Raw genomic sequence first — 22789 nt, forward strand, 5'->3', positions numbered from 1 at the left:
TTTTTTGGATTACATTTCATTTTAAGTTATTGCAAGGATCGCATGTGTATACTGTACTGTATTTCCCAGTACTACACTACTACAAGGTATCGCATGTATTTCCCAGTGCTGTACAGTACTGTGCAGTAAATCCTTGCTGCTTATCTGTTTCTGTGTATACTATTTTGTGTCTGTTAATTCCATGCTCTTAATTTGTCTCTCCTTCCCTCCCTCCCTGCTTTGGTAACCATAAGTTTGTTTTCTGTGTCTGTGAATCTGTTTCTGTTTTGTATACAAATTCATTGGTATTATTTTTAAGATTCCACGTGTAAGTGACATTTGTCCTGCTTGTCTGACTTGCTTCACTAAGTGCATATCCTCAAGGTCCATCCAAGTTGCTGCAAATGGCCCCGTGTCATCGTTTTTGTGGCTGAGGAATATTCCATGGTATATAAACGTGTGCATGCACACTATTTCTTCTTACGGCGGTCTTCTGTTGGTGGGCACTTGGCTTGTAGGCATGTCTTGGCTTTTGTAATTAGTAAAGATATGAACATTGGGATGCATGTGTCTTTTCAAATTTGAGTTTTTGTTTTTCCAGATTTTTGCCTAGGAGTAGAATTGCAGGATTATGCAGTAGCTTTATTTTTAGATTTTTAAGGAGCCTCCATACTGTTTTCCGTAGTGGCTGTACCAGTTTGCAGTCCCAACGACAGTGTAGGCGGGCTCCTTTTCTCCACATTCTCCCCAGCGTTTATTCTTTGTAGATATGATTTATTATTTTATGATAGCCATTCTGACCATTGTGAGGTAATACCTCACTGTGGTTTTGATTTGTACTGTTGGCCATCTGTATATCTTCTTTGGAGAATTGTTTAGGTCTTCTGCCCATTTTTTAACTGGGTTGTTTCCCTTTTTGATTTTGAGTTATATGAGCTGTTTGTATATTTCAGATATTAACCCCTTTTCATTCATATTATTTTCTCCCATTCGGTAGGTTGTCTCCTCATTTTGTTAATAGTTTCCTTTGCAGTGCAGAATCTTTAAAGTTTAATTATGTTCCATTTGTTTATTTTTGCTTTTTATTTCTTGACCTTGAGTGACTAATCTCAGAAAATACTGTTCCATTTTATGCCAGAGAATATTTTACCTATCTTTTTTTCTAGAAGTGGATTAGTGTCATGTTTTATAATCAAGTCTTTAAATCATTTTGAGTTTATTTTTTGTATATGGTGTGAGGAAGTGTTCTGATTTCATTCATTTACATGTAGCTGTCCAGCTTTCCCAATACCACTTGTTGAAGAGGCTGTCTTTTCTCCATTGTATAGTCTTACTTCCTTTGTCACAGATTGCTTAATCTACGTGTGTGGGTTTATTTCTGGGCTCTCCATTCTGTTCCATTGATCTGTGTGTCTGTTTTTGTCCAATACCATGCTGTTCTGATTACTATAGTTTCGTAGTATGGCATGAAGTCTGAAAGGGCTATGCCTCTGGCTTTGTTCTTTTCCCTCCAGATTGCTTTGGCAATTTTGAATCATTTATGGTTCCATATTTTAAAAATTACAATTTTGACTGCTGTGTAAACTTCATAGTCATAGATTTAAATATTTCCTAATAATTCACATTTTAGTTCCAGGGATATTGTTAATAATACAATGATAATACAAGAAAATTACTAAGATTTCAGTGCCCTTGAGAAACTGTATCATACACATCCTTGAAAACATAGTTATTCAAAGAAGTTCTATTACCAGATTTTTCATCACTGTAACAAATAAAACTTTTATTATATGGATATTAAATATGATCTTTCTACAACATGGATATATTAGCAACAACAAGATTGTTGCAACACTGAATTAACTTCATATTCATATTATTAATAAGCAAAGTAGGAATTACAATAAGGTAACATTTAAGAAATGAACTCCTCTACATTCCCTCGTGTTTTCATTGGACTTTGCTTTACCTGCTTCAGTTTCCTAGATGATCTTCCAAAAGGCATCATCCAGCACTCTAGATGGTTATTGTTAGAGACAGAAGTACAGAGCGTTCTGAGTAATTTACAGTTAATTACCTAGACCATCAATAATGCAGCATCCTCAGTTAAAAATACCCTAGACACTAAGAAAGGAGAACTAGCATCTTTGAGTCTTGGGAGGATAAATGTTATGAGGTTTCCTCAGGGGGCTTCCCAGGTGGCTCAAGTGAAGAACCCACCTGCCAGTGCAGGAGCCACAGGAAATGCAGGTTCCATCCCTGGGTCGGAAAGATCCCCTGAAGGAGGAGACGGCAACCCAACCCAGTATCCTTGCTGGGATAATTCCATGGACAGAGGGGCCTGGCGGGCTCCAGTCCATGGGCTTGCAGAGTCAGACACGACTGAACGTGACTGAGCACACAAGCATGCAGCAGTTTCCCTTAGAAGTCATGCCAGTGCTGTGTTACTCGACGTGAATATCCCTGTGAAGACTCTACTGTCGCAGACGAGTCAGCATGGACTGCGCCATGCCTGACCCAGTTTGGTCACCGTTGAATTTTACTCTGCTTTCTTTGATGCAGTAGCATGAATATGGGAGTGTAGGAATGCACAGATGTTACTCAACTAAGAGAAAAGCAGTTGAGCACACAAGTGTGACGTGGATAATTTAAGGGTTTGTTATTCATTTTGCAAAAATATCCTTTTTTAAAAATTGTTGTGTTAATTTCTGCTGTGCAAAAGATATTATTTACTAATCTCAGAAAAAATTTAAGCCTTTATAAGCTACTGACTAGCAAAGCCCAATTAGAAAGGAAGATAAAATACAAAAATGTAATTGAATTAAAATATAGCTTTTAAATTAAGGCAATTATGTTCTTGAGAGATAGTAGTGATACAATTGATAACAAGCTATTAGGGATTTTTTTGATGAATTGTTTTTGCACATTGTGAGTAGCTTGAAGAAAGGGATTTTTGCATCTATTTCTTTTATTGTGTCCATAGCATGTAATAGAGGACTTCATCTGGCCAAAAACCATAATATACCCCAGAATTCCCACATAGATCCTATTCCATGCATTTTTATTCTTAGAAGTGAAGGAAATTTATTTAATGTATAACTAAGACTGAGAATTTTTGTTCCTTTCAAAGACTTACTAAATAAATTCACAGATTCAAAAGGAGTCCCTTTTGAACTCTGTCCCAGTTTTTAGTTTAGAAAATTTGAACTCTCAATATAGGCCCTCAATAACTGTAGTTGAATAATGATACCAGCTATGCTACTTCATGTGTTTTGTCCTTAATTTTGTCATAATAAATGGCACCAGTTATTTCACTTAAACGATGACCTTGTTGCATTATTTTTATAGAAATACAGCTTGTAGAATTTTGACTCTGCAGTGGACTTCACATTATAAATTACCTATTTCTAGCTTTCATTTGACAAAGGGACAAACTGAAGAGCATGCTTTAAAAATATTATTGGAATATAGTTGCTTTACGATATTGTATCAGTTACACATTCATGTGTGCGTGCTAAGTTGCCTCAGTCGTGGCCAACTCTTTGCGACCCTGTGAACTGTAGCCCACCAGGTTCCTCTCTCCTTGGGAGTCTCTGGGCAAGAATACTGGAGTGGGTTGCCATGCCCTTCCTCCAGGGGATCTTCCCCACCCCGGGATAGAATCCGCATCTCCTGCATTGGCAGATGGGTACTTTACCGCAAGGCCACCTGGGAAGCCCACACGTATATACACATATCCCCTCTTTTTTGGATTTTCTTCCCCTTTACGTCCCCACCGAGCACTGAGTGGAGTTGCCTGTGCTGTACAGTCGGTTCTCCCTGGTCATCTATCTTTCCACAGTATCAGTAGTGTATAGTCAGTCCTTTCCTGAGCCGACGATCGGGTGAAAGTGCAGGCCCGCTTGCTTGGCTGAAAGGATCCCACACCTGCTGTGTACCCTACGCGGGCGGATGTGCGTCCGCTGCTCATGCATCACGTGGCACAGAGTCCGGCATCTCAGCAGAGGACGAGATGGCTGTCGCTGTGGTCCAGGCCCAGGCCTCCTCCTGGCTGCATCCTTCCTTCCCCATCCTCTCTCTTATCCTCGACATCTCTTCCTCGGTCTGAACACACGCACTCTTGTCTCTTATTTGAAACCCGTCTTCCCCTCCGCGGCTCCCCTCTCCGCTGCCCAGACTCTCCTCTCTCCTCCTCCAGGAAGGGGTCTGCGCTCCGTCCACTTTGTCAGCTCTCTCGCCCTGTGAAGTTGCTGTCGTCTGCTCTTCATCCCCGCTGTTTTGTTACCCTCTCTCTGTCTCCCCCAGTTAGAACTTTAAGATTGCCAAGTGTTTTTTCAGTCTTGAGTGTAGTGGTTCTCAAACTTTCGGCCTCAGAACCCTTCAAAATTGAAGATCCCAAAGAATTTGTTATGAAAGTTGTATCTATGGAGTTCTAATATATTAGAAATTAAAACTCGGATATTTAAAAAATATTTATTGGTGTATTTAATAATAGCTCAATTCATGTTGATATAAAAACTTACTTTTATGAAAAATAACTACTTGCCAAAACAAACAAAAAACCTGACAGATGAAGCATTGCTTAACATTTTGGCAGATTTCTCTAAAGTCTGGCTTAATATGAGGCAGGTGGATTTTTATATCCACACATGTCTTTAATCTGTTGCTGTATATTATTTTATTTAAAGTTTATAGTTAAATAGATACTTAGTTTAAAAAGAGAGTCATATTTCAATAGCCTTTTAAAATAATTTTGCATATTTTTTAGTAGTTCATCAAAACTCAACACGTGGTCATTTTTTAAAGATTAGCTGCAATGAGGAGTCTGTAATTTTAACAAATTTTTCATACTGTTACCTTCAATACATTGGATGGGTCTCTGAGTGGTTTTTTTGAGTGGGTCTTTCACCATGCATGACTTTATAACATTATGCACTTGTCTTTGGAAGATCTTGGTTACTGAATTATTTGTAAATTCTCCATATACTGTCACATTACAATCCACAATATCAAAAACTCATTTTTGCTATTATCACTGCTGATCTCATTTTTTTAAAAAAGTCAGTATTGCAAAGCCAGATACCATTTTGCACAACTCTAATTTTTACTTGAAAGCTTGAATTTTATCATTGGCAACAAATTCTGGCTGTTGTTTTCCTGGACAGGACAAAAAACAGTTCATTTTCCAGAAAATGTCTGGCAAATACCCAAGTCCAAATAATTATCGTTTCTCTCTCAGTGATACTTTCAGTGAAACTGAAAAAAACAGCTAGTTTAGCTTACACCTCAGTCTTCCAACTATTTTCCCTTGAGACACCAGTCATATTTCAGTCGATGTTAGAAATACTTCATATATACTTCCCATTCTGTCACACTAAATAGTCAAGCAACATGTACTCAAGGGTCAAAATTTAAATAAAACTAACCATTTTTGCAGCTTTATTCAGGATATTCTTAAGTGAGAACACTTCCTTGTTTTATTTACTACCGTGGCAGTGAAGGGGACTGTGACGACTAGTAGAATCTGGTCCCTCTGCCTTGATTCGGGCCAAAGAATCCGCAGTTTACCCATCACTGTGTACCGCCAGTGCCAGTTCAATACAGCGAAAAGCTCACTGATGCCTCAGGAGTTTTATACAAGTAGTTTTGATCTCACAAGCTTCCTAGTAGGAGCATGAAGTCCCCAAGGCATTTGCAGACCCTACTTGGTGAAGAACCTCAGATTTAGTGGAACATTTTGTTGCTCTAAAATGTGAAACTTACTTCTTCTTTCTTAAAACACTAATAGAATTTTTTGCACCCTCTGTATCCTGAAGTCATAACCTTTCCTAGGATCCAGTATTTGGGGAGAGGGTAAGGTAGATCTCAGGCAGACCTGGGATGAGTTTTTCTGAGGTCAGTATCAATCCTGAGATTTATTCCACTTACTTTAAAGGACCCTTCACTTTTCTAGGGATTCTTGGCTCTCCTTGAATTCCAATGCTGTTGGTCCCAGAAGGGGGCCACCTTGAAGAGTCCTAGATGTTTGGTGTTACCCAAAGCACCATGATACGTGATGAAAAGTGAAAGTGAAAGTCGCTCAGTCGTGTCTGACTCTTTGCAACCCTGTGGACTATACAGTCCATGGAATTCTCCAGGTCAGAATACTGGAGTGGGTAGCCTTTCCCTTCTCCAGGGGATCTTCCCAGCCCAGGGATGGAACCCAGGTCTCCCGCATTGCAGGTGGCTTCTTTACCTGCTGAGCCTCCGGAAGCCCATGATACATGCTACCTGGTGGCAAATCTGCCTATCGTTAGGGCCCATGTTGTAGATGATATCCTATTATATGTGTCAGACCTGCGTGCCTCAAATCCCAGTCTCCATTCACTATGCTCAGGGCACGTAAGTCTTCTTTCTGTTCCTTGAGTAAATTTCCATCTCTGCGCACTGTCCTGGGCTGGGCCACTGGGGGCAGCCCAGCTCCAGCCCGTCAGTCAGCTGCTGTCCCCGCGCCCTGGGTGGTAAATCACGGAGACGGTCTCCAGGACACAGAGCCGCTCCCAGGTGCTGTGATGGGAGGAACGCGCAGCGGGGGCCTGTCTGTCCAGCACAGGAGTTGAGAGGAGGGCTGGTGATGTCTTAGCTGCAATGACCCGTGTGAGGAAAGAATCTAAGAGGAGTGCGTAGATGTGTATGTGTAACTGGTTCACTTCTCTGCGCACCTGAAACTCACTCAGTGTTGCATATCAGCTACACTCCAATTAAAAAGAATTTAAGTAAAAAAATAGAAATAAAATAAAAATATAAAAAGAAAGAGAAAAACAGAAAGATGAGTACACGTTTGTCAGGCAGAGAAATCCTTCTGACTCCAAACTCGAAGGTATTTCCATATGCAGAATCTGCTGTCACTGAATGAAATGTATTAACCATGATTGTCAATCTCTGACCGATGAATCAGTGATCCCTTTGCAGAAATTATAGTGCGTATTCTTTTCCATTGTGTATTTAGAGCAAGAATGAAGAAATGCTCCTCATAGACCCGAGCAATACAGTTAACGGCTCAACTGCTTGGGCTTCTTAGTGGGCATTAAAGAGACAGCAGTAGGAGCACGGAGGAAACTAAGTAGCACCGGGTATAAATTTCTCTAATTTATTGTAAATGGATAACTCACTTAAGTCTTTGTAGTCTAGACGTTGAAATGTAAAGTTTTTTGTATGTTTTCCTGGATTTAACTGATTATCTCTCAGCTGGCCTCTTAGTATGCTATTACATAGAAAATGTGCTTTATATTAGAACACTTCACTTGTGTCCTCTACATATCATTATTACTTACCAACAGTTTCTTCCATTGAAATATGCTGGCCTAGCAGCCTACCATACAGGCAGTAAAAAGCTTGAGGGCAGTCCATTTCTGCTGTGGATGGAAAGATGTCAGCAAAAGATAAATTTAAAGAGAAAATAGCAGAGTTTCAGAAAAGTATGTAAAATCACTTTAAAAGAAGAAAACTATGTAAAGATTGATATTCAGGTGTGTACTTGCATGTAATCAAGTGAAGAGGAGGGAAAAAGTTGGAAAAGAGATACCCCAAGTTTTTCTCGTGGTTACCTGGGGTGGTGGACGGGGTTGTGGTAAAAGATAACTTCCCTTTTTTTTCCATCGGTCAGTCTGTTTACGTCTGGCTGCGCTGGGCCCCCGCCGCTGCTCTTGGGCTCCCTAGTTGCAGCGAGCAGAGGCGCCTCTCCAGTCGTGCTCTGGTCTCTCTGCGGTGCTTCTCTGGTTGTGGAGCATGGGCGCCAGGCACCCAGGTTTCAGCAGCTGTGGCACACGAGCTCAGTCGCCCCGAGACACGCAGGATCTTAGTTTCTGGAGCAGGGATTGAACCCGCGTTCCCTGCACCAGCAGGCGGATTCTTAAGCACTGGACCACCAGGGAAGCCCCAAGGATAACTTTCTTACCTGTCTATTTTTCTGTACTCTGGGTTTCTTTTTTACAATGAGTGTGTATTCCTTTAAATTGGATATATGTATTAGAGTAATTCAAATCAAAAATCATTGGGACAGCATTAAAGCTTTAACATAGATAAGATACAAAAAAATTCAGAGTAAAGTGTTTAAACTTTTGAACTGAATGGGAAAAAAAAAATCCAGACAGAAGAGTTAAAAGTCTGTATTTTCAGACATAGTTTACTTTTCTTAAACTTTGTTACTATGTAGACAGACTGATTGATTCTGCTCTTCAGGTGAAAAGCTGAATCAGCTCTGTGCACCCTAAATGGACACTTAAAATCCGGTTAAGAAAGTGAACACTGTCTACTTGAGAACAGTCCATCAGTTCATATTTAAAAAAACTCCAAATCTGTGGTTTGTGTCTATTTTGATGGTATTAACAATAACAGGATGTAGCAAAGCTTCTATCCTAACTTCCAGTAAAATTCTTAAATCTGTTACAGTTTTATAGGATACCCTTTATAATATAGATGTCTGTCCTATACTCACGTGAGTAGAAATCCTTGTAAAACCATTTCAGTCTGTGTCCCTACTCCTGAAAATGCCCCAGCAGGCGACTGTCTTTCAGTGTTAAAGTTCTTGATGAAAAAACAAATCTCTAAAGCTTCCAGAAGTATTCCATTTCACTGTCTAACAGAAAGAACATTAAATTTTCCAACTGCTTGAAATGATAATAAAGAGTTTCAAATCAAAGTCGTCCTAACTTGAAGCTGAAACTGAGATAATATGCTGTTATCAGATTACATCTGAAAATCATAAGTGTTTAAGAAACAAACAAGTTTATGATATTTGGGAAACTCATTTTCCTTATTTATTAACATGTTATTAGCACTTCTTTGCCCTAGGAAAATAGCAAAATAACTGCACCTTTTATATCCTTTCCGTGGCGTACATTCAGATGCAAATGGTGATGATGATGATGATTATGGTAGCTATTCGTGTGTACTTAGTACAGAAAGTACTTTTTATATGCCAGGAACACTTCTAAGTACTTTACATGTAGTAACTAATTCAGTCTTCATGATAATCATATCAGGTACCATTATTGTTCCCATTTTACAGATGAGGAAGCTGAGGCATAGATAAGTTGCTCAAGGTCACAAATTAGTAAGTGGATGAGTCATGTAATAAGAGAAGTATCTCTTAGCCATCATTTACAATACACCTCAACGGGCATGTTATTTTTACTTGCAGAAACCCTCTTTTCAGTTGTCCTTCTAAAACCCCAGCTGCAGCGTGCCTCTAGCCAGTTTTTGCAGAAGGGAAGTAGTTCACCTATTAAATACTCAGTGGTGTTGTTTAGGAAATAGCTATTGAAGATTTGGGCTTCCCTGATAGCTCAGTTGGTAAAGAATCCACCTGCAATGCAGGAGACCCCTGTTCGATCCCTGGCTCGGGAAGATCCGCTGGAGAAGGGATAGGCTACCCACTCCAGTATTTTGGCCTGGAGAATTCCATGGGCTGTATAGTCCAAGGGGTCACAAAGGGTCGGACATGACTGAGCAACTTTCACTTCATTGAGAATTTACAGTGTGTGAGATGCTGAGTGGGAAATCACGACTCTCAGGTGGAACTTTCCAGTTGTCAGTCACCATCTCAGAATGAAGGTTCCATGTTATCCTTTGAACTGGTGCCTGTCACTAGGAGAATGAAGTGCTTCTAGAAAACATTCCCTCATCCTCCACTGTTCACACCCCCCACCCCACCAAACTAGCACAGCTCTCCTTGAGCTGATGCCTTCATCAAAGCTACTTTTGTGTCTCTGAATTGTTCAAATGTGTTGGCGGCATGGAGACCCAGAGTTCTGGGGGGAGGGTGCGAAGGTGTCTGGAAGGAGCTTCTTCCTTGCAAAGTGCCGCCCTTGGTTGCAGCTCTGACGTCCCTGAGGGTTATTGACCGATGCTCCAAGAATCAAGTCCTGAGCGCCCCACATGGCGGTCCTTACAAGGGCTCTTTTCCGTTTTGTCCAGGCCACCAAGGTGTTATCACTGATAGCTTCTGTGGTCATACTGACCTGTGTGTTGCTCCACTACAGAAGGCTGGCCATTCTTTCCTGCATTCATAGCTTTGCTTGTGTTTAGGAGTCAGACCTTGTCCCTGGGCTATTGGGAGCACATCATGGATACTGAGGAGTCTCTCTCCTCATCTAGTATGCTGCTGCTGCTAAGTCACTTCAGTCGTGTCCAACCCTGTGCGACCCCATAGACGGCAGCCCACAGGCTCCCCCATCCCTCGGATTCTCAAGGCAAGAACACTGGAGTGGGTTGCCATTTCCTTCTCCAGTGTGTGAAAGTGAAAAGTGAAAGTGAAGTCGCTCAGTCATATCCGACTTGTAGAGACCCAGTGGACTGCGGCCTACCAGGCTCCTCCGTCCATGGGATTTTCCAGGCAAGAGTACTGGAGTGGGGTGCCATTGCCTTCTCCATCATCTAGTATGCGTGATGGATAAAGGGATGGTGTATTAATTACATTTTAAATAACTTTTGTTTTCATTAATTAAAAAATCTGCATGCATATCCTGCAGAATGCAATCAGATGAACAAATCTAAAAAGTTATTTCATGCAAGTTAAAATGAAAATGTGATAGCATTTTTTCCCCTCATATTGGCAAAAATGCGGAAAATTTGATCACATCGAGTGGGGAACTGAAGATAATTTGGCATTGCCTGAAAAAGGGAATGGCTACCCACTCCAGTATTCTTGCCTGGAGAGATCTATGGACAGAGGAGCCTGGCGGGCTACAGTCCATGGGGTCGCAAAGAGTCAGACATGACTGAATGACTTTGACTTCACAGCTGGTACAATGGTAAAGAAGCTTCCTGCCAATGCAGGAGACGTGGGTATGATTGCTGGGTCAGAGAGATCCTCTGGAGTAGGAAATGGCAACCCACTCCAGTATGTTTGCCTGGAAGATTCCATGGACAGAGAGGCCTGGCGGGTCCAAGTCCATGGGGTTGCAAAGAGCCAGACTCAACTGAGTGACTGAGCACGCATGCATGCACTCACATCAAAGTGTACAATGTGTGTATGCTTTAATCTAGAATCTCACTTTGGGGAATCTTTCCTACAAAAATATTCACCTATGTATACAAGGATATGTGTATAACTTAAATGTCAGAAAGGGACTATTTCAATAATGAAGTATAAATGCACAGGAGTATAATGCAGGTGTGAGAAAGGATGACATGGATTCATGTATGTTGGAGGATGTTCCATGAACTACTGAAGGAAGAAAAGAAAGTTGCAGAATGATAGGTGTAATATGACACCACTTTTGTAATAAAAATTAGGCAAAGCTGAGAATGGCCACCAAATTGTTAACAGCGATTAACCCCTGGTGAAGGAGGAGGCATGAGTGGAAAGACTTACCTTTTGCTACATACATATTAGTGGTGGTTCTTTACAATTACATACTGCCTTAATACTTTTTAGACTAAGAGTTTAAAGTTTGGGGATCATTTTCAATCAACATCAAGAATTTGTAAAAGCAGCTAGACAAGAATCACTCCTAATAACTCAGGTACTCCTGGAAATGCAGATACAAATTCTCAGCACAGTGCCTGATACACAGTTTGTCCTCAGTAGTAGTTGGTGACTGTAAATAGTTGTAAGTCATATTTATAGCCCATACATTCTATTTCTTACATCCTTGGATTTTCAGATGGGTTCATTTTAGCTGGAGATTCCCTTTGCATTACTGAAGAGTGTTCCTTGTTGCATTTTAATGCTCACAGACACTATATACAATATTAACATCCTGAGATCATGATGCCACATTTCCAGAGTCATGGTTAAGAAAGTGATATTATAGGCTTCTGTCTTCCTCCTAAATCCTATCTCTGCTGAGAGTTGCATGCTTCCTCTCCCCCCGCCCCCCCCACCTTTTTTTTTTTGAAGTATCACACAAACTTCTCTTATTTGAGGACCATTTTTTAAAAAATTAATTTAATTTGTTTTTTATTGAAGGATAATTGCTTTACGGAATTTTGATGTTCTCTGTCAAACCTCAGCATGAATCAGCCATAGGTGTACATATAATCCCTATTTGAGGACCATTTTTAATAAAAAGTAAAAAGGTCATCAGTTCAAGGGAGTCTGTAAGTAAAGGGTGCCAAAGTTGCTTAGACTCAGGCGCTGGGTGCTGGGCAGACTCTTAGGCAGCGTGATGTGCTCCAGGATCCTGCCCCAGAGTGGACCAATTCACATATTTATTGCGCATCGTAAACCACCCCATGGTGAGGGGGTGGCACCCTGTTGTCAGTGGCTCCTGAGGGGTTGATGTCACAAGTACACTTTGGAGAAATAGAATAACTTATTCTGGTAGCTTGTGATGACCAATAAGTGATTATTTCTTTTGATTATGTTTTGTGTGATAATACTATATTCAATGAAATTTATATGTGCCTATGTAAATATCTGGCTGATTCTTAGAATAATTTTTATTCTCAGACCACTTATACCGAATACATGTATTGTATTGTATATATCAGTGTTTAGACTATATTTACCTTAAGGTTCAGACCAAATAATCTCTTCTAGTTCCCTGAAACATAATGAAATAATTTCCATTATGCACTTGTTAATCTCTTGATAATGTACTCAAACTTCAAGAGTCTTTACATATAACTTCTTATAAATCTGCAGTTGTTTGTCTCAATGGAAAATACAATTTTTAGAAAGATCAGGGGGGTGCTTTCTGATTCACGATTTCTGCCTAACTTCTTTAGACAGTTTTTATTTCCTTTGTTGTTTTATACTGGTTATTATTTTAGACATTAGACAATATTCATTAGTCTTAAAAACTGACGTTTTTAGCCTAGTTTATATACTAGTCACTGAAGGATAAGCATAGTGTTTTGGACCTCTTACGCCATTAACCTATGTGCTGCTGTATCCTGCAATACATAGGTTAATGTAGGACCCTGTTCAATAGGTTGCTTGGAGCCTGGTTATATATGCATATGTTCAACAAAAGATAAAGTCTCTGATGGTGAGAAACGGTAAGCAAAAAATTATTGTATAATCTCAAAGAGATGACAAGTACAGTAAAGAAAAACTAGGGTCCTGGACTAAAGAGTGGAGGAGGAACAGCTGCTGTGTTAAATAAGACGGATGGCTCATAAAGGCCTTCCTTATCCAGACAGCCCTGGAGCAGAGACCCTAGTGAAGCGAGGGCGCAAACCGGGGAGGATGAGGTTTTCAAGCAGACGGAGCAGCAAATGTTAAGCTCCAAAATGGATATACTCCTGGCATAATCACGAAAGTATAAGGTCAGTATGGCCAGAGTAGACCAAGCAGAGACAAGAAGAGATAAAGTCTGAGAGGTGTTAGGGCCAGATGACGCAGGGTCTTGAAGGAGGGTTGTGAACGTTCTAGACAGGTGATTTGATTTATGGCTGAAAAGGACCACTCTGGATGCGCGTAGGCAGTGATGAAAGCATGGAGATCAGGGACTTTAAACTTTTTGCATGATGACCACCCTAGCCCCAGCAAGAAGCACATTTTGCAACATTACACTGGAGAACTGGCTCCAGGAGAAGACTAGTCTGGGGGCAAGGTGGGCCCTGGAAGCCCTCACAGAGAGACAGTCACCGCAGCCAGTCCGCAGAGTGAGTACTCGGGAAGCGAGTGTACACGCACCTTGAACTTCTTCTGTTGAAAGAGGGACTGTTAAAGAAGGAAAACGTTTAACAAGAAACCCAAAGATTGAAAACATGCCATGAGACCTCCACTGTCCAGAATTCCTTCAGATGTTTTAGGAGTATTAGTCTGGTAGTAAATTGCAAAGAATGAAAAATGCAGACCTGTAATATATGGTCCTTTCAGGCAGACTAAAGATTTGATACCAAGAATAGATTTGGTCTTTTTTTCTCCCATAAATAATGGTGTCTGTAGGTGATATAGAAAGATGAGGTTGATACCCAGAGCATAGAAAATGGTCAATGTAATAAAAAAAAAAGAATGTTTTAGATTCAGGTTTAACTAAGTAAAATTTTGTCAACATAAATGTATTTTACCAAAGGCTTGTTTTCAAGAGGATTATTTTGAAGGGCAGTTATATTTATGTTTCACAGAAGTATTGGGACAATACAGCTCTTACATCTGTGCAAAGTTCAATAACAGATAACAAAATACCTCTGGAAATGTTATTTTCCTGTGGCTGTTAACCTGCACAGAATAGATATTTGTTAAAACATTTGTTAAATATTAGATTCCGTGTTACTCTAATAGGATTTAAATTGTGTGGGCTTAGGTATGTTTAGATGTGGTGTAGATATAGGCATACATATAGATACATAGTGATGCTCCTTCTTAGACCACAGTAATTATTGAATAATCAAATAGTAAACATTTTAAAGCTCTTCTAAATATCTTTTCTTTTGTAGTGTGGAAACATTAAATTTTGAATGCTAATTGTTGGTTCTTACCTTCTCTATGTAGAGACAATAGTAGAATGCTTTAGACAAGAAGGATTTTTAAAGGAAGTCTTTATTCACCCCTCAGTAGGGGGAAGCCACCCACGCCGAGAGCCTCTAGTCCTCTTCCTTCCCTCAAACCTGAATGCACATGAGAACCTCCCACACCAGCCCAACCCCACAGGATACCCTAAAGGAGTGTCTTTCATGACTGGAAATGAAGCCTTTATCTTCCACTAGAAAGGAAAACTCTTGCCTTGCTGGCTGGGGCTTAGAGATAGGACAGAAGTGCTGCTGAATAAGCATCAAACAAAAAGTTTAGACACTTAAGGGCCTGTTTTCCAGATTTATAAAATGTGTATGAAAGTCATAAAGTCTGACAGTGCCACAAATGGCTTCGTCAGACTGTCCCTGGTTTCTGAATGCTCACAGATATCTCCCCTCTCCTCTCTCTCAGCCTCTAACCAGAATTTCAGAAAGGGAGCCCAGTGCCCCACTAGTTCATTTGTTTGCTTTTTAACTCTGTATCAATCTCAGGAAAGAATTAGAGACGTGCTACTTCTTTTCTATCATCTGTTTTTCCTCTCCCCTCCTATGTTTTAAAAAAATAACAGAAAATTTAGTTTGGTAGCAGAGAAGCAAAGAGAAAAAAGGAAAGAAATACATAGTAAAATTGATGTAGTGTCCTCAGAAATCTTGAGAGTAGGCCACTAATTTATCTGGGTAACTCTCACTGAGACAGTAGGACTGGATAATGGGAAGGCATGTTTGAAACTCTTTGGGGACATCAAAGCATACCTTATTTACACTTTTAATAGTTTTTATTCTCGCCTTCCTGGGCTCTAGCCATATGGCTATTAAATCATGACAAAGCAAAGATCAGGAATTCAAATACTTAATCAAGTCATGAAAATTAATCCAGAAAAATAAACAAATAAAAGTAAATCAACCTTTTACAACCTTCAGAGCATCCTCCCTAAATCCTATTTTCATGTAATGCCAAATCACCCAATATGCTTATTTATGTTACCAATAGGCACAGTTATCATTTGGATAAACTGATAAACGTGGAAACTCTAGAAAATTTGCCAGATAACTTTTTTTGGTGAATAACTTTCTAATTTCATTTAAAATTACTGATATGAACATTTAAGCGTAACATGTTTAATATACTGTATTTTTATGATTGTTCTGCTAAAAAATAATTTTCATTCCTTAATACCATAATAAACCATGAAAGCATAATTAGATTGAATATATAAGCCTTTTCATCTTTTCTATTTCTGTTCAAATAGAAATATTTGCATAATAGTCACTGTAGCAAAACTGTGTTTTCATGTTTAATCTTTTCTGTTTTTGACCCTTACTTCTTATTTCAAAATTCAAGGATGTTTGTAATTATAAAGTTGTTTTCTATTGAAAATAATCATTAACAGGCCTAAGTGGTATTCTGCATCATTTTACTTTCATTTGATTTTAAGAATTGCTACAATGAAACGTTTTTGGAAAAGCTCCATCTATTAATTATGGATATACTTATTTAACAGTATTTGTTGGAACTGGCTTGAATCTTCAGAGTGTGTTGCTCTCCACTTCGACATGCGGGTCATCTCACCTGTTTTTTCCTTTTCGCTGTTGTTTAAATGTTCAATGCAGGTTCTACATGGTCAGCTATTATGAGCGGAGTCACAGAATAGCCGTTGGAGCACGCCACGGATCAGTGGCCCTGTACGACATTCGGACTGGAAAATGTCAGGTAAATAAATCACTGTGACTTCCTCTCCATAAAGTCCGCAGGTTATTGAAAGGAGTGAGAGAGCAGCCCTCCACCAGTTGACGTGCTGAGCTGCGGGAACATTATGGATAATGCTGGAGGGATCAATAGTTTAATGAAGGACTCAGAGAATATAGAGCCCTACTGTCTTTATTCAGCGGGAGTGAGGGGCCGCCGCAGACCTGCTCGTCACAGAGCCCTGAGTAAGGCGGTGCTACTCACAAAGCCCTCTGCAATAAATCTTTCTTCCTTTAAACAAAGTTTCCTCATTTTCTTATTCTTATCATGTGTTTTGTGGGGGGAAAAAATGTGATGATACATTATCATGATTAATGGCTAAACGAAAATTCGTTTTCTAAGTAAAATGAGATCTTTAGCAATTTGAGGACAGTATCCTACTCAGTTCAAGGAAGGCAGAAATCACAATGGCGTTTGGTGTGGTTCTGGAAGAAGGAAGCCAAGGCTGTATTTGAAATAATATATTCCTTTCTATGCTTTGATAACTTCCTATGCTTTTATACAGCTTTGTTATTGATGAGAAGTTCGTCTGAGTCTTGATCTTGAACACTCGGCTCTCCAAATGTGCCACTTGCGTAGGTGGAGCAAGTCTAGCCCCATTTGACATCGAAGTGACTAGTCTCTTTATCCCAGAGTCACCCTGTTGGTTAATGGCGAAAACAAAGTTAGTGGGCTCCGTCCTGATTGAGGCAGATTTATAGGGTTCATTGATAGATAATTCCAAGTCATCATCCCTTGTCTTTCACTGTAGCAGTTATCAAAGCTGATGTATTCAATCATATTAGTAATTGTATTCAACCATAATAGACTGATATATTCAACTGTATTAGGAATTTTCAAAAGGAATATGAAGAAAGACATCTTGTAGCTAATTTTTGAATTGCCTCTTGAGTTTAATAAACTATTAATTAGTTCTCCAAAAGCTTCTCTGGCAGCTTTCCATGAAATAGTTCTAAGAGATGGTAACAGACTGGCGGTAAAAGTTTCAGGGGTCAGGCGAGTTTTGTGGGTATCGTTCAGATTTAACACGTTTCTTTATGCAGGCCTTCTCAGAGCCCTGATGCGTGAGTGTCCATTGTGCATTTCCTGTGAGTGTGCACCATTTGCCACACTGATGTAGCTATTGATTTTCGTGTGATTTTTTTTTTTAAGACATTAACTCCTCGTTGGTGACTGTATTGCTTTACTCTGAGCTCTAACTTTAAGCAATGAAATCACTCTGAATACATGCTTTAAAAATCAAGTTACACGTTGTCTATAATGTTTTCCTCTTGAGAGATAGAGTCTCCAAGCATCATTTTCAGAATCAGTTGTTAAATATCGCCGGGGTTAGCGATGCAGTGGTACATTGGTAGTTGTAGAGTCAGTCATGTCCGACTCTTTGCAACCACATGGATTATCTGCCCAGGCTCCTCTGTCCATGGAATTCTCCAGGCAAGAATACTGGAGTGGGTAGCATTCCCTTCTCCATGGAATCTTCTCAACCCAGAATTCAAACCCAGGTCTCCTATACTGTAGGCAGATTCTTTACCATCTGAGCCGCGAGGGAAGCCCCACATGTAACTTACAGTTGACCTTCCGTATCCCTGGTTCTGATCTGGGGATTCAGCCAATGCTGAATGGTGTAGAGCTGTCATAGGGACTAAGAATCCAAGTATGTCATAAGGACTTGAACACGCAGTTCAAGCCTGTATTGTTCAAGGGTCAACTGTATATTATTATTAGCCAGCTTGAGAGAAATAAGCCGCAAGCATCAACAAGATGAAGACAAAATAAAATTGAACAAGGTGATCTTTTCAAGCTTCTTTAAAATTAAAGTGAGGAAACCATAGAGAGGACGCGTTGCCACCAGCAGAGGGAAGGGGAGGCCTTGGCGTAACACCCAGAGGAGTGGAGGAGGAGCCACGGTGAAGAACTGGTGAGAGAGCCACAGGCTGTGCTGAGCACACACTTCCTGACAGTTTTCCCTCCTGCGTGGTCTGAGCAAGGATCCTAATGAACATGCAGAAAGCATGCTTTGAATATCTTATTCTTTTTAGTAAAATTACTTGAGAAACACTCATCAATCAATGACATTCTTTCTTAACAGAAATCTGTAACGTCACACATACTTCGTTTTATTTTCATGCCTTATTTTACTGCATTTCGACATTTCAGTGTCCCTGTGATATTTTTCCACTTCAGCTTCTTGATTTTGATATCCCAGTTGTCATTAGTGTTGTACGATGGAGTAACCTTTACCTTCCAGTGCAGTGTGAAAGAGAAGGTTACCCTTTCCTCTCATCTTTCAGAGCATGAAAACAAAGCTAAATCTCTGAAATCAATCTTAACTGCTTTTGCCAGTTACCAGTTTTATCCAGTGACAATGAGCTCTTAAGGGATTCTCTTAATTCCTTTATGGTATTAGTGTTGTAGTGTGTGAAATAAGTGAGTCAACAGTTGAAACAGAATACATGAGTATGGTTGGTGTGTTTAGAAATGGTATTTTAGAGGTGAATCAGAGGACTTAGAATTTTGAACTAGGAATGCAGTAAAATATTTTTTGAATTAGCTGTTGAAATCAGTGAACAGAGAGAGGGGGACAGTTTTACTAACGTTGAGCAAAGACATAAGATACGACATAAAAGGAAAAGATGACATAAAAGACGTAGAAGGGATAATTAGTGAATTCACTGGGCTCCAGGGGTAGATTCCAGTTAGGTGGAAATACAGGGGGCAGCCACCTAAATGAGCGCCCCCACTGCGGGGAGACGTGCCATGGCCTGTCCGGGATGCCAGGGGCGAGGCAGCGTCCTTGGGCCCAGTGGGAGCGCAGGAAAGGGGAAAGGGGCACAGAGCACTCAGGGTCCCTGTCGCCCTGCGATGGGCTAGCAAGGGACAGCCGCGGAAAGTCCACTCTGTTTCCCTCACCTTTTGGCATTAGCGTCTATCTTTTTTAAAATCAGTTTTCTTACGACCTCTTCTTCTCAGTCTAGTACAGGCGATTATACAAAGCTGCATCTAAATATGCATCCAGTCTGGAATATGAATTTCACTCATATTGAGTTTGCAAGCTATTGCCCTAATCTGCCTGCCACCTGTTTGAGTAAGTAAAGTTTTACCGGGACACAGCCGCGTCGTTTAAGGGCCGCGTGCGGCTGCTGTCACACTGCAGTGGTAGAGCTGGGCTTCTGCAGCCAGCGAAGACTGGGTGTGGTCCTCAAAGCCCTAAACATTGTGTGGCCCTTTCCAGAAAACAATTGCTGACCTCTGTCTTAGGCAATTAGAGGAGGAAGAGTTAACTCATTCAACTGAAAAGTGATCTAAAGCAGCATAGGGGCTTCTCTGCTGGTCCAGTGGCTAAGACTCCACCTGCCCACACAGGAGACATGGGTTCAGTCCCTGCTCCGGGAAGATCCCACATGCTGTGGGACAACAAAGCCTGTCACCACAGCCGCTGAAGCCGCCTGCTCTGCACCAAGAGAAGCCACAGCAGTGAGACCACGTACCACGGCTAGAGAGAGGAACCCGCTCGCTGCAGCTAGAGGAAGCCACGCACAGCAGTGAAGATGCAGTGCAGCCAAAACTTTTAAACTAAATAAAATAAAATTTTAAAAGGTACAGTGTAATATATTGGAGAAGAGCAAAGAGAAACTTGTGTGGCTTAAATCTGATCTTTATTTCATAAGCTTGGGAATGTGTCTTAACTTTGCTGAACTGAAGCCTCCTTACTGCGTAGTGGTGATAGAAATAGTGCCTATACTTGCGAGAAGGAAGGTAATTTGTGTAAAATTCTCAGCAGGTAGTATTCAGTAAGTGTTGATTATGTTAGTAAAATAAGCTTGGAAATGCATTACACTGCAATGAAATTACATTAACTGTGGAGAATTTTAAAGATAAACCTTGAGACCTCAGCATGTTTGTAGACATATATATATATATATATATATATATATATATATAAAGCAAACATCAGTAAGTGCTTAAAAAATGTTAGCCATCATAATTATTATTTAGTTATTAGTTAAATAAGACAAAATCAACCCCAAACTTCTTTTCTCTCCTACTTGGATATACATGATTTCGTCCTAGCTATATCTATTACAAGTTCTTTTTTAGGATTTTGTTGTAGTTCTTGCTCTTTATTCCAAACAACTTGATTACTCTTAAATGTAGAATGAGTAGAATATCAAACCAGGTATTTAACAAAGTTAAGATTATACTTATTGATCTGTCCTCAACCAACCATATTTAATGATTATTCTTTGTCTGTCCTGATTTTTGCATAGCATTAATCTGTTGTCCTGCTGATATATTTTTTAAGTAAATTTTTGCTATCATTACAAATATTACTTTTCATGCTACTGCTATATTAAAATTTTTCTGAGTAAAGCTGATATTTAAATATGGTATTCCTAATTGCCAGCATATCTCAGTTTTTGTCATATCTATTTGCATATATTTAAAGTCTTATATTAATTAGCCCCCGCTGAATTTTTTTCAGGGATTTTATTAGTGTGTAATTTTCCACATCTGTTTTCTTCAGCATCATTTTTAAGATATAAAAGATGGGGTCAGTGAGTCAGTCATCTTATGATTCTTATTCAGTTTCTAAATTTGTTAGCATAATTTTCTTTGTAGTTTCTCTTGCTTTCAACAGGCATAGCTGTGAATGTTCTCATTCTCTCTTATTTGCATGTCATTTATTCTTTATCCTTTCATTACTTATCTCTGTTGAAATTCAGTCCATTTTTTTTCTAAGCTTACCTCTTTATCATAAATTACAAGCCTTTTAATGCTGCTTAGATGGCTGCTTTTTTAACGTGAAAGAAAATTTTAGTTAGGATCTTAAGGATTGTTGTTTCCTGATTTTTATTAGGTTTGGAGTTGACTGAAAATTTTTTAATTCTGCTTCATCTCTGGATCTGGTGAGCTGCCGCCAATTCCCAATTGTTAGTTCCTTCCTTCTTTCATTGCTCTCTCTTTCTCTCTCTTTAAGCTTTGAAGCTTCCTGTAACAATTATTTTCTTACAGGAATTATTTTGTTTTCATTGGCAATAATGACCTACTGATGCCTGGCCAATCAAAATTGAGTAATTTCTGTAATTTCCGTGCACCCCACCCCCCCGCCCTCCCCGCCGAAAAGTCCAAATATAATGCTTGAATGATTAGCCTTTACATGAAAACTAGGGAAAAGGAAGATAGGTATGTAGCTGGTGAATGAGCAAATCAACCTCCCTTTTTCTCTGGGAAGTGAATGAAATTTATTGATTGTCTCTTCAGATTATAAATGTAATTCACACTCATTATAAAATAACCTCAAGCAATAACAAAATATTTAAAGTGGAAAGTTAAAGTCCACTGTAACTGTCCCTTGGCATTGATTCCTGTTTAGCTCTTTATTGTAAACACTTTGAGTCTTGTTTCTGAGATATACAAATAATATTATTCTCTCCCTCCTCCCCAATAATTTAAGAGTTTCCTGCAGCCTGTTTTTACCTACTCACTATGAGTCCATGTATCTCATTCAATAATAACAAGTAGTGCCTACTATTTGTGGCACATTAAGCAAGTGTGACTCCTACCCTCAAGGAACTTCTATTCAGTGAGAGGAGACAAACAGGAAACTGAACAAGAAAATATCAGCGAGCGGTATGACAATACAGAGGAATGACTGGCTACCTGCTGTAGGCGCTCGGGGTGAGCACATGGAGGGGGCTTCATTTAACCCAAGACTATGTGACCGCCTCTAAGAAGAGCATTATAAGGACAAGAGCAATTAGGACGAAGACTAAGGTGGAACAACGCTGGAAATTTGGGGGAGCAGGAAAAAAGACAGCTGTAAAATGCATCCGTTTTGTTAGCAAGTGGAAGAGAGATTTGGGGTGGAGTTTGCTAGGAAGGCAGGACCGATCATGAAGGCCAGGGTGGGGATCTCAGATTTTATTTCAGTGTGATGGGCTGCCATTAGAGAATTTCATGCCAGGAAATGTATATGGTGTTATATGATTTTTTTTGCATTTTTCTTCTTGTAATTGATTTCTAGTTTCATATCTTCATGGTCAGAAATATATGATGTCTTTAATAATTATTTTTTGCTTGCTTTGCTCTTGGAAGGCATTTGTTCTTTGTTTCACAACTTTGGAATCACAATAGACACAGTATTCTGCAGCCTAAAAAAAAAAAATCTTAGTACTACATCATAGCTAAACTTCCTGGTCAAACAACATTGTTCTAACATGTTCTTTACAAAATAAAAAATACATTATAAAACGACTATTCTGTTGATGAACTCTTCACATTAAGTCCAGCTCTGGGCTCATACAAACACAGCTGCAATGAGCATCTTTATACACTGGTGCTTTTCTCTCTATAGGCTAGATCCTAAAAACAGCAACTGGTTTGATCCGTTCTTACTTGAAAAGATTAATGGCTGCTGAGCGGAGACTAGGGTTGTTGCAATAGCAGTGGAGAAGTGCAGGCACATACAGGGTATGTTCTGGAAGTAGAGCCAACAGGTCTTAATGATTGTTCAGATGTCCGATGCAGGGCTGGGGGGATTCGGGGCGAGGCAGTGGTGGGAGAAAGGAAGCGTTCAAGGGTGACGCATAGATTTGAGTCTTGAGCAACCAGATG

At 39.8% G+C, this 22789-nt stretch overlaps 1 protein-coding gene across 2 annotated transcripts in view; it reads left to right on the plus strand.

Moving 5' to 3' along the window:
* WDR7 (WD repeat domain 7) overlaps positions 1–22789 on the plus strand; it is a 331772-nt gene that overhangs the window by 253338 nt on the left and 55645 nt on the right. For both annotated transcript variants that reach the window (XM_065932803.1, XM_065932802.1), the window contains one exon: positions 16039–16138. In XM_065932803.1, the coding sequence (XP_065788875.1) occupies positions 16039–16138 (100 nt within the window). The remainder of the gene's footprint in view (positions 1–16038; positions 16139–22789) is intronic.

The sequence above is a fragment of the Muntiacus reevesi genome, chromosome 4 (assembly GCF_963930625.1).
Source record: "Muntiacus reevesi chromosome 4, mMunRee1.1, whole genome shotgun sequence".
Classification (NCBI taxonomy): domain Eukaryota; kingdom Metazoa; phylum Chordata; class Mammalia; order Artiodactyla; family Cervidae; genus Muntiacus; species Muntiacus reevesi.